The 12,259-nt window shown below is 43.0% G+C and overlaps 1 protein-coding gene across 1 annotated transcript in view; it reads right to left on the minus strand.

Annotated features, from left to right (window-relative positions):
* Positions 1–10,576, minus strand: part of LOC125455510 (cytosolic carboxypeptidase 2-like) — a 213,777-nt gene extending 203,201 nt beyond the window's left edge. The window contains exon 1 of the mRNA XM_059649433.1: positions 10,476–10,576. Coding sequence (XP_059505416.1) covers positions 10,476–10,493 — 18 coding nt within the window. The 5' untranslated portion in view covers positions 10,494–10,576. The remainder of the gene's footprint in view (positions 1–10,475) is intronic.
* Positions 10,577–12,259: the final 1,683 nt, after the last annotated feature.

Below are 12,259 nucleotides of genomic sequence, written 5' to 3' on the forward strand. Positions count from 1 at the left end.
AATAAAATCCTGAAGGGAATTGACTGAGTGGATGTGGAAAGAGTGTTTCCTCACTGTTGAGAGGGTACTTTATAACTAGGTGACATAGTTTGAAAATAAGGACACCCATTTAAGACAGATGAGGAAATATTTTGTCTCCCAGTGGTTGAGAGTCTTTGGAATTCCCTTCCTCGTAAAGCAGTGAATACAGAAACTTTGAATATTTTTAAGGCAGATGATGACCAAGGGGTGAAAGAATATAGATTGCAAGTTGAGGTTAAAATCACATCAGTCATGATATTATTGAATGATGGAGCAGGCTGGAAGGGGCGAGTGGACTACTTTTGTCCCTTGTTCGAATGTTTGTACTTTATTAGCCTTATTGGTTACATTGTGAACAAAATAATTCAGCCCCAAGCTTAGTCCAGCTTCCATCTGTAGCTCAGGATCATTTTTGCAGTTCACATGAAAATTGTTTTGTTGTTGCAATTTTGTAACAATTTAGTAAGAAATTAGAGATAACTCTGCCATGGCTCATTATAGAGTGGTATATTGCCACTTTGGTTAGTTTGGTCATGACCTGACCAATATTTAGTCCTCAACCATCACCTCAAACCAGATTTTCTTGTCATTATCATATGGTTTGAGAGAGCTGGGTGTGGATCAATTGACTGCTGAATATTTCAGAAAGGGTTAATGCTGACTGTATGATATTTTAATGAATATACATCATCACAGGAAGTGATGCAATGTCACATGATCTCTTGCAGCCTTGTGGCACATGAAGCCATCACTAGAAATTGTTTCTTAAATAAATTTAATGTTTTTCTGGCCGCAGACAATTGCAAATATTCTTTAGCAACATAATAAAGTCAAGACTATTATATCACATTTCCCTCATTTCATCAGTGACCACACTTAAAAATACCTCACCAATAGGTGTGAGTCACTTTGGGATTATTTAGGGTTGTGAAAAACGTGATGCATATGCTTGTTATTTCATTCTAGGTGCTGCAGCAACATACTTACAACGTCACCTTCCTCCATGGTCACAGGTGGAGCCATCCCAGCTCTTCTCCGTATAAAATGTCCTTCTCTTGTGCTAATCGACCTAGGTCAGGCCACATTCTTTAAACCTAAAAGAGCTAGTTCCATTATCTGCCCAAATATAAGGTGCCAAGTTCGATGATGAATAAGTCAGGCCAGTTGGAGCAGTTAAAAACCATCAATAAAATCTGCCCTCTTAGAAGCATTTCCATTTTTGATTGGATAACAAAACCTTACTAACGCAGCTATCACTGAAGTCAGAAGTTTTGCTGTTGCCATAGAAACCACATCTGTCCAATCAGAAAGCACATTCATGCTAAGCAATTCATTGTTACACGCATTACCTAAAATAGGGACACTTGTGAATTCTGCAACCTGCGCTGTCTATTGTAAGCAGAAAGCATCTCACTTGATTAGCTTGATTAATGAAAACACTTTGTGGTGTATGAATGAACGTTTATACGAATCATTTTGGGATGGTCATGGAGCGCCAAATTGACTAACCTCAGCCAAATTGGAGAGAAGGAATAAGGCTGAGGAGAGAATGAAGTCAACTAAGCTCTGTATTTCAGCCGAACAAAGTGTGGAGCTGGATGAACACAGCAGGCCAAGCAGCATTTTAGGAGCAAAAAAGCTGACGTTTCGGGCCTATCCTAAGATGCTGCTTGGCCTGTTGTGTTCTTCCAGCCCCACACTTTGTTATCTTGGATTCTCCAGCATCTGCAGTTCCCATTATCTCTATATTTCAGCCTGTTGACTAGTGGTCTTACCAGTGTCTGCTTCATTCAGTAACACTCTCACTTATGTGTCAGAGGGTTGTAGCCTCAAATTCCACTCTATAGACACGAGCCTGCATTATTGGAGTACTGAGGTTGTACTGTTCTGCCAAAGGTGACATCTTCCAGATAAGGCAATAAATCAAGATCCTAAATAAAAACTGAAAGAAATCCAGATGCTGTAACTCATGAGCAAAAACAAAAGTTGCTGGAAAACCTCAGCAGGTATGGCAGTATCTGCGAAGTAAAAATCAGAGTTAATGTTTTGGGTCTGGTGACCCTTCCTCAGAACTGATGGTAGCTGCAAAAATGTTCATTTATATGCAGAAAATAGGGAAGGGGGTGGTTAGGGAGTAAACAGTAGATTAGAGCCCAAAGAGAGAGAGGTGCAGTTGGATAGACAAATAGACAAAGGAGTGATAACGATCAGGCTAGGAGGGTGAGTAGTTGTTAATGGAGTCTGTTAGTGACTAACAACAGGTTGTGCATAATGGCAGACTATGTGATAACAAGGCCTGGTGTGTGGGGTAGGGGGCTGGGAAATGGGAGAGTGAGGCCCAAGACACCAACTGTTTCTAAATATTCCAACAAATCATGGTTTATGTCCATTTCAAGCCAACTGACTCCCACAGCTACCCCAGAATACACCCCGTCCCACCCACCCTCCTGCATAAATTCCATCCCCTATTCCCAATTCCTCCACCTCAGCCGCATCTGCTCCCAGGATGAGGCATTCCACCCCCGCCCATCCCAGATGTCCACGTTCTTCAAGGATCGCAACTTTCCCCCCGCAGTGGTCGAGAACACCCTTCACCGCGTCTCCCGCATTTCCCGCAACACATCCCTCACACCCCGCCCCCGCCACAACCGCCCCCAGAAGATCCCCTTCGTTCTCACATACCACCCCACCAACTTCCGGATACAACATATCATCCTCCGACACTTCCGCCATCTACAATCCGACCCCACCACCCAAGCTATTTTTCATCCCCACCCTTGTCTGCCTTCCAGAGAGATCACTCTCTCTGCGTCTCCCTTGTCCGCTCCACACTGCCCTCCAACCCCACCACACCCGGCACCTTCCCCTGCAACCGCAGGAAGTGCTACACTTGCCCCCACACTTCATCCCTCACCCCTATCCCAGGCCCCAAGATGACCTTCCATATCAAGCAGATGTTCACCTGCACATCTGCCAATGTGGTATACTGTATCCATTGTACCCGGTGTGGCTTCCTCTACATTGGGGAACCAAGCGGAGGCTTGGGGACCGCTTTGCAGAACACCTCCGCTCGGTTCGCAACAAAACAACTGCACCTCCCAGTTGCGAACCATTTCAACTCCACCTCCCATTCCTCAGACGACATGTCCATCCTGGGCCTCCTGCAGTGCCACAATGATGCCACCCGAAGGTTGCAGGAACAGCAACTCATATTCCGCTTGGGAACCCTGCAGCTCAATGGTATCAATGTGGACTTCACAAGCTTCAAAATCTCCCCTTCCCCCACTGCATCCCAAAACCAGCCCAGTTCTTCCCCTCCCTCCACTGCATCACAAAACCAGCCCACCCATCCCCTCTTCCCACTGCATCCCAAAAACCAGCCCAGCCTGTCTCTGCTTCCCTAACCTGTTCTTCCTCTTATCCATCCCTTCCTCCCACCTCAAGCCGCACCTCCATTTCCTACCTACCACCTCATCCCGCCTCCTTGACCTGTCCATCTTCCCTGGACTGACCTATCCCCTCCCTACCTCCTCACCTATACTCTCCTCTCTACCTATCTTGTTTTCTCTCCATCTTCGGTCCGCCTGCCCCTCTCTCCCTATTTATTCCAATTCCCTCTCCCCATCCCCCTCTCTGATGAAGGGTTTTGGCCCGAAACATCAGCTTTTGTGCTCGTGAGATGCAGCTTGGCCTGCTGTGTTCATCCAGCTCCACACTTTGTTATCCAACGTCACAAAAACCAGTTGTCACCTTCTGTGGAACTGTACAGTATGAAAATTAGCTGCTCCGTTTCCTGTCACCAGAATTCAAAATGACTTCAATGTCTGCCAACATGTTGTGGGAAACCCTGAGCTCACTAAATGTTCTAAATAGAAGTGTTTTTTTTTGTTTCTCTGCAAAGATGAATCAGAAGTGATGACAGCAAAGGTCATAGTTGCCCTGTGTGAAATCATACCAATCACAATTGCTTTTCTATTCATTCTTGGAATGTGGCATCACTGGCTGTGCACAGCATCCTCCCCATCAACCCTCCCAACCATTGACTCGATCAATACTTCCAGCTGCTTCGGCAAAGCAACCAACATAATCAAAGACCCCTCGCATCCCAGTTATACTATCCTCTACCCTCTCCCATCAGGCAGAACATATAACAGTTTGAATACACGTGCGAACAGATTCAAGAACAGCTTCTAGTGACATTACCACTACAGTAGAATACCACCACCTCCCCAATTAATGAAGATACACAAACCGAAATTGCTATAAAAAACCCAGCAGATCTGCTGGCATCTGTGGTGAGAAAGCAGAGTTAATGTTTTGGGTCCAATGGCCCATCTTCAGAACAGGATAGATGTTGATAGGGTTTCAAGTAAACTGAAATGTCCTGCATTGTGATGACTTTCTTGAGTGTTATTGAAGTTTCACTCCATGAAGTAGTTCTAGATTCTCCTACAAGAGGAAACATTATTTCTGCACCCATCCAGTCAAGTTCTCTGGATTTTGTATGTTTCAATCAATTCCTTTTCTACCAAACACCAGCAGATACAAACCTAACCTGTCCAATCTTTTGTCATAAGACAACTCACCCATTGCAGGTATTAGTGTGGTAAACATTACCTGAATTGCTTCAAATACATTTACATCCTTTGTTAAAGAAGAGGATCAATACATGACTTAAGCATAACATCTCCATTTTTTTTGCATTCAATTCCCTCATGATGAATGCTAACCTTCTATTAGTTTTCCTGATTAATTGTTCTGCCTGCACATTAATCTTTTGTAAGTCCCTGATCTCTCTGCATCTCAAGTGTTCTGCAATTTCTCACCATTTAGATAAAATGTGTTTTTTTTCAATCATCAAAACAAAATGGGCAGTTTCATTTATTCCCACATTGTACTTCATTTGTTAGGCCTAGGCTCATTCATTTAACCTACCTTTTTGAAACCTTGGTGATCCCACTTCACAACTTACTGTCAAATTTGACAATCATACTTTTCGTCCCTTCATCGGAGCATTTTTATAAACTGTATGCAGCTGAGGTCCCCTCACCAATTCCTATGATCCACTAACTTTCCAATCTGAAAAATATCCCATTTATGCCACTCTCTGTTTCCTGTCAGCCAGCCAATCTTCTGTTCATGTCATTACGCAACCTCCTAAAACATAAGCTTTTATTTTCTACATTATCCTTGAAAGAAGCACATTATCAAATACCCTCTGGAAATCTAGGTGGCTCAGTGCAGGGACCGAGGTTCAACACAACACTTGGGCAACCATCTGTGTGTGTTTCCTTCTGCAATCCAAAAATGTGCAGGTTAGGTGGATTGGCCATTGGAAATGTAGGGTTACCAGGGTGAGTTGGAGGTGGGTTCTGGATGGGATGCTATTCAGAGAGTCAGTGTGACTCGATGGGCCAAAAGGCCTGTTTTCAAGCTGTTGGGATTCTATGATCCTGTTATCTAAGCCCAGTATATTTGTTTGTTACCCCTCAACCATGATATGTTATCTCCTCAAAGAACTCTAACATATTGGTCAAAGGTTATTCCCCTTTCACAGCACTATGCTGTCTGTGTCTAATTGCCTTGAATGTAACTAAGTGCCCTGCTATAACTTTTCAAGTAGTAGTTTCTAAAATTTTCCCTTTGGCAGATATTAAGCTGACTGGCCTGTAGTTTCCTGCTTTGGATCTCTGGCCCCCTTTGAATAAAGGAATTAAATTTTCTAAGTTCCAATTTAATCAGACCTTCCCCAAATCTAGGGAATTTTGGAAACTAAAGCCAATGAATCAGCTATCTCATCAAGCAATTCTTATAAGGTCCTAAGGTCATGGCCTGGACAAAGACAGCTGCAACTCTGATATTTTACACAGTACTACTTCTCAGGTGATTGTGGCTTTCATAGAACATAGAACATAGAAAAGTGCAGCACAGTACAGGCCCTTCAGCCCACGATGTTGTGCCGTGGAATAATCCTAATCCAAGAATAAAATAACCTAACCTACATTCCCCTCAATTCACTGCTGTCCATGTGCATATCCAGCAGTTGCTTAAATGTCACTAATGACTCTGCTTCCACGACTACCACTGGTAAACTATTCCATGTGCTCACAACTCTCTGGGTGAAGAACATCCCTCTGACGTCTCCTCTATACTTTCCTCCTAACACCTTAAAACTATGACCCCTCATGGCAGTCAATCCTGCCCTGGGGAAAAGTCTCTGGCTATCGAATAAAGGAATTAAATTTGCTAAGTTCCAATTTCCTTCCGCACTTTCCTTCCGCACTTTCATTTCCTGATTTACCATTGGTTCTGTGATGTTTCTACCATCCTCTACCATGAAGACCAATGCAAGCCACCTGTTCAATGTACATTAGACAAGCCTAATGTCCTGGGTACGTGCTGGGAACTGCATTTACCTTACAAGCCACTATTTGGAAACAGGCATGTAGACATAAGAATGTAAGAAATAGGAACAGGAGTAGACAATGTAGCTCTTTGAGTATGCTCCCAATATTCAATATGACCATTACTGATCTTAAGGCACAACTCCATTTTTACCCTGCTCCCAAAATCAAAAGGTTTGCTGACAGATCAACAATCAGTTGATCTGAGCCTTGAATATACTCAGTGATAGAGCATCCATAACGGTCTAGTGGAGAGAATTCCAAAGATTCGTAATTCAGGTAAAGAGATGTACCCTTACCTTAGTCCTAAATGATTGATCCCCTTACCCTGACAAGCCCCTTTGGAATCATTAGTGTTTCAAGTGAGATCGTCACTTACTCTGTTAGACTCTGGGGTGTGTGGGCCCAATTTATGGAGCATTGGAGAACGCTTTTGTCTCAGGAAATAATCTAATTAATCTTTGCTATTTTGCCTCGAAAGTAAGCATATTCTTTCTTAGGAGAATACCTGGTGGAAGAAATGCTTTTTAGCTACACTGCTCAATCCAATGAAATTGACTCTGCAGGAGCTATGCCTGAACATTTGTGGTGCTGGCTTTGAGTAGGATATTAGCGTTTGTGCAGCCTTCGTCTCATCACACCTGACGAATGTGACAGAAATATTGTTCATTGACTATCTCTAGCTCTCTCATGTTGCAGATACACATAAGAGCAGAAGAAATAAGCACAGGAGTAGGTCATCCGATCCCTGAGCCTGCTCCACCATTCAATATAATCATGGCCGATCTTTGCGTGGAGCCAGCTCCACTTACACACCCACTCGGCGTAGCCCTTAATTCTTTTACTATTCCAAAATCTATCAATATTTGCATTAAAAACATTCAACAAGGTAGCTTCAACTGCGTTACTGAGCAGGGAAATCTGCTCCCCCTAATTTTGAGGCTATGCACCCTAGTTCTAGTTTCACCTGTCAGTGGAAATAACCTGAGATAACAAGGTGTAGAGCTGGATGAACCCAGCAGGCCAAGCAGCATCAGAGGAGCAGGAAGGCTGATGTTTTGGGCCTAGATCCTTCCTCTGATACTGCTTGGCCTGCTGAGTTCATCCAGCTCTATACCTTGCTATCTCAGATTCTCCAGCGTCTGCAGTTCCTACTATCAGTAGAAATAACCTCCCTGCTTCTTTCTTATCTATTCCCTGCATAATTTTATATATTTTTATAAGATCCTCCCCTGATTCTTCTAGATTCCATTGAGTATATTCTCAGTTTACTCAATTTTTCCTCATAAGCCAACCCTTTCAACACCAGAATCTACATAGTGAACCTCCTCTGCACCCCTTCAGTGCCAGTACATCCTTCTCAAGTAAGGTGACGAAAACACAATGTAGGTCTCATTGCATCACAAGGATGTCGTGATGATAGCTGCTCTGTTCACAAGGACTTCTATTGATATGTGAATGCCCCTGTTGTGAAGATCTATGCGACCATTCCACATAGTTCAAATGCTCTGCTACTGTTTCCATGTAAGTAAGATCATTAAAGACCTTGGTTGTATTCTGCAAGCTGTATACCTGCCAGGGCGCTATTTGGAAATAGATACTTACATGAGTTCCACAGCCATAGCTTATAGAAGATTGAACAAATGCAGCTGATTCAGTTCCCATGTATTTGTAGCACTAGATGGAAGTGGTTCTGGATTTGGAAGGTGCAGTTTAAGGAGTCTTGGTGCATTGTTGCAGTGTATCTTGTACATGGTACACACTGCTGCTACTGTGTTGATGATGGAGGGACTGAATGCTGAAGATATTTGATGGGGCATTAAAGTAGCTTTACCTTAAATGCTTCTTTTATTCATTCTTGGGATGTAGGTCTTCCTGGCTAGGCTGGGCAATTATTGGCCATCCCTAAGTGACTTTGAGAAGGAGCTGATCTCTTTGACTAGTGCAATCATGACCACAGTGCTGTTTGAGAAGGAATTGTGATTTCCAAGTGAGGGTGGTGACTGGCTTGAGGGGGAACTAACAGGTGGTGGTGTTTCCATGTATCTGCTGCCCTTGACCTTCTAGATGGTAATTGTTTTGGGTTTGGAATGTGGTGTTAGAGAAGCTTTGGAGAGTTATTGCAGCTCATCTTGTAAATGGTACACATTATGTGTACTTGGTGGTGGAGGAAGTGAATGTTGAATGTGGTGGATATGGTTCCATTCAAGTGGGCTGCTTTGTCCGAAATGGTGCTGAGCTTCTTAACTGTTGCAGGAGCTTCACTCATCCAGGCAAGTGGAGAGTATTCCATTACTCTCCTGGGTCAAAATCCTGTAACACCCTCCCTCGCAGAACGGTTAACATAAGTAGCTTAGCCAGCAAGATCCACATTCCCTGAATGAATAAAATAGCCGTGTGAAATCCTCCACAGAATATGATTTGAGAAGAAAAGAGGAATGATACTCCTTAAAAGTATAACCAAGCAGATGTTTGAGAAAGACATTGAAATGCACACCTCACAGCCTCCAGTGTTAATATTGGACCAAGCCTAACAGTCACTGAAAGAAAAAAGACTGACAACGTTTTGCTCACATGAATTATTAAATGGGTTTCAAAGTAAGTTTGTGCTGTCATCCAAATCCGATTAAGTCATAGTTCAATCAGGCTGTGCCCCAGGAGGCTGGTCGTCTACCTGTGTATATAGTAATGTCAGGATCTGAATGCTGTCTCGTGAGTATTGACAAAGTCAGGCTGCAATCAAACAAAGGCAACCTGAGAAACACCAGACAAGAACTTGATGAGTGTTTTTTTTTACCCAAGAGTGTGGCATCAAAGCTGATCGCCGCATTATTGTTGATAATTAAACACACATTTATTTGGAACATAGTTTGGCATTCAGGTCCTGACTTTGCAGCAGTGACATAAGAGAATCGAATTCTCATGTCGTTCAGGGTGTTTGGAAGAAAGCTAGCTTATATATGGCCCCTTTCATAACCTCGCAACATCTCAAAGCACTTTACAGTGAGTTAAGTTACATATGTTCTGTAACATATGTTACAGCTACATATGTTCTGAGGCATAAGTCACTGCTGTTGTAGGTAACATTGCAACCAATTAACATACAGCAAGGTTTTTCAATGGAAAGGTGTTAATGATCAGATGATCTGTTTGTGGTGGAATTGATTGAAAGATAAATATTGACCAGGGTATCTGGAGAACTAACCTGTTTTTCTAAAAGTAGCGTCATGGAATCATTTACATCCAAACTGAGAAACTAGGTCTCATTTATACATCTTGTCTAAAATAACTAACACTACACTGGAGCATTAGCCTGGGACATGGGTCCGAGGCACAGGACCCGAAGGCAGAGGCCTGAACTCATAACCTTCAGTGTCAGAGGTGAATGTGTTTTCTACCAACCAAGCCTATCACAGTATCAATCAGCGAGTGAAATTCAGAAAGCTTCTTAAACAGGTCTGGATGCCCAGCCTTGCTTATGTGTTAGGATGCGAGCCTGAGAGGGGTGACTATTCTAGGCAGCTGAGGCCTGAAGGAGGTGAAAGCCTCCCCATCTGTACACACTGAGACAAACATTGCACTTGGAGGACTATCAACTCAGTAACCGATGCTCTTTGGTCTGCCTGAAACTTGTTGGTCTTCTAGAACAAAGAGTTAACCCCAAATGAGTGTGACAGACTGGTATTTGCAAGGTCCAGGACTTCATGCTAAGGAGCACTATAAGGCTCAGGGCAGCTGTTGCAACGGTGCAGTCTGCAAAAAACACTGTCTAAGGTATTTCTGCTGATGTTAAATAGGGACCGATCCAGTCACCTCAAATATAGGTAAATCTAGTCACCTACAAGTAAGAAATGCCTTTACATTGTTTGTTGGATAGAGTCAAACTCCAGTGTTTGTTTTTTCATATGCTACTCTACAGAACTGAACTACTTTAGCGACTATGTATATACATATTTTTTATGAGTAAGATATATTATTGAAGTTTTAAAAAAGCTGTTTTCTACCAAGCAAGCTTGACACCAACTTTAGTTAAACAAGTAGTCTACTTACAATTGTATCAGAGATCATAGAAACTGCAGATGCTGGAGAATCCGAGATAAGAAAGTGTAGAGCTGGATGAACACAGCAGGCCAAGCATCATCTTAATGGTGGCTCAGTGGTTAGCTCTACTGACTTACAGTAGACATGGGTTCAATTCCACCTCTGGGCGCCTGTGTATGTGGAGTTTGCACATTCTCCTTGTGCCTGTGTGGGTTTCCTCCGGGTGCTCTGGTTTCCTCCCAGTCCGAAGATGTGCAAGCTAGATGGATTGGCCGTGCTATATTACCCATAGTTTTCAGGGATGTGTAGATTAGATGGGCTAGCCATGGGAAATCTTGTATTCCAGGTTTCGAAACAATTAATGATTTTAAAATTCATCCATTCACGCGGCCTTCCTCAGTCTCTCTGAAGCAATTTCTGCAGGTGAGATGCTCCCAGCAGGAGTGGTGAGGTGGTCGTTTGTAACACGAGGCTGAAAAGTATAGAAACAACATCAACCTATATTAATATGGAAACATTTCTGTGATAAAATGTTTGAAAGAGCTTCTCAGGAATGATTGTCAGAAAAAAAATCATCATCAAGTCTCATAAAGAGTTGTGAAGACAGGTGCCTAAAAATTTGGTCAAAGTTTCTTAAGAAGCATTTTAAAGAAGGAAGAGAATTAGAGATGCAGGTGACTTTAGGCTGAAGATGGTTTAAGGCACAGGCAGATGAAGTCATGGCCACCACTGGTGAAGCTATTAAAATTAGGGATACCAGGATTGAGCAAGTGTAGGGATCTTGAAGTTTGGAGGAGATTACAGAGATAAGGAGGGCTTAAAGCCATGGATGGACTTGAAAAGAACATAATTAGCACTGGAGGGCCTTGTGGTGCAGTGGTGTAGTCCTTACCTGTATACTGGAACTTTCAGATCCAAAGTCACACCTGCTCCAGAGGTGTGTAATAGCATCTCTGAACATGTTGATTAGAAAGAATTTCTTCCCAGTGGTGTCTGCATTCAGCACAGATTCATGAAGGTAGGGGTAGAGGCAAGTCTGAGCCCAGTACAGTACCATTGGCATCATTGGTGAGGTGGGTCCAACGTGCAGACTCCCATTGGCAGGAAAGTTGATTTTGGGCAGATGCAGTTCCTGGCATCAGTTGCGTCTGCATTGGCGAGGTCCAGCAAGGACTCTTAGTGGCGAGGACGTTAGCAGAGGTAAGAGGGTGCCGAAGAAGAGCAACCCTTGTTCCAACAGCAGTGGTATGTCAAAGGAGTCTCATGAGTCACTAGGCCCATGGCCCATAACAAAGCACTTAACAAGAAAAACTGTAAAGTTGAACACATTTTTTTTTAATTCTTCTGCCTTTATATTCAATTTTCAGTTTATTTTTCTGCATTTTATTGATTGATCAATTTGATTGTCGCATGTACCAAAATACAGTGAAAAGTTTTGTTTATGATTGGCACAGGCAGATCACAGCAAGCAAAGGAGATACAGGTCACAAAGACTTAGAGGCATACAGGCTACATTGCAGGTCACATTTTTGAGGCTACAGTCCATTCAAGAGTCTGATAAGGGCCAGAAAGAAACTGTTCCTGAAACTGCTCGTGCATCCGTATCTGCAACCTGACAGAAGAGGTTATAGGAGTTCAATACCAGGGTGCAATGGGTCTTCGATGATGTTGGCTACCTTTCTGCGACAGCAAGGCTGTGTAAATAGAGTCCATGGATGGAAGTTCTGAGGAAGGGTCACCAAACCCAAAACATTGACTCTGTTTTATCTTTCACAGATGCTGCCAGATCTGAT

Source organism: Stegostoma tigrinum, chromosome 10 (genome assembly GCF_030684315.1).
Source record: "Stegostoma tigrinum isolate sSteTig4 chromosome 10, sSteTig4.hap1, whole genome shotgun sequence".
NCBI lineage: Eukaryota > Metazoa > Chordata > Chondrichthyes > Orectolobiformes > Stegostomatidae > Stegostoma > Stegostoma tigrinum.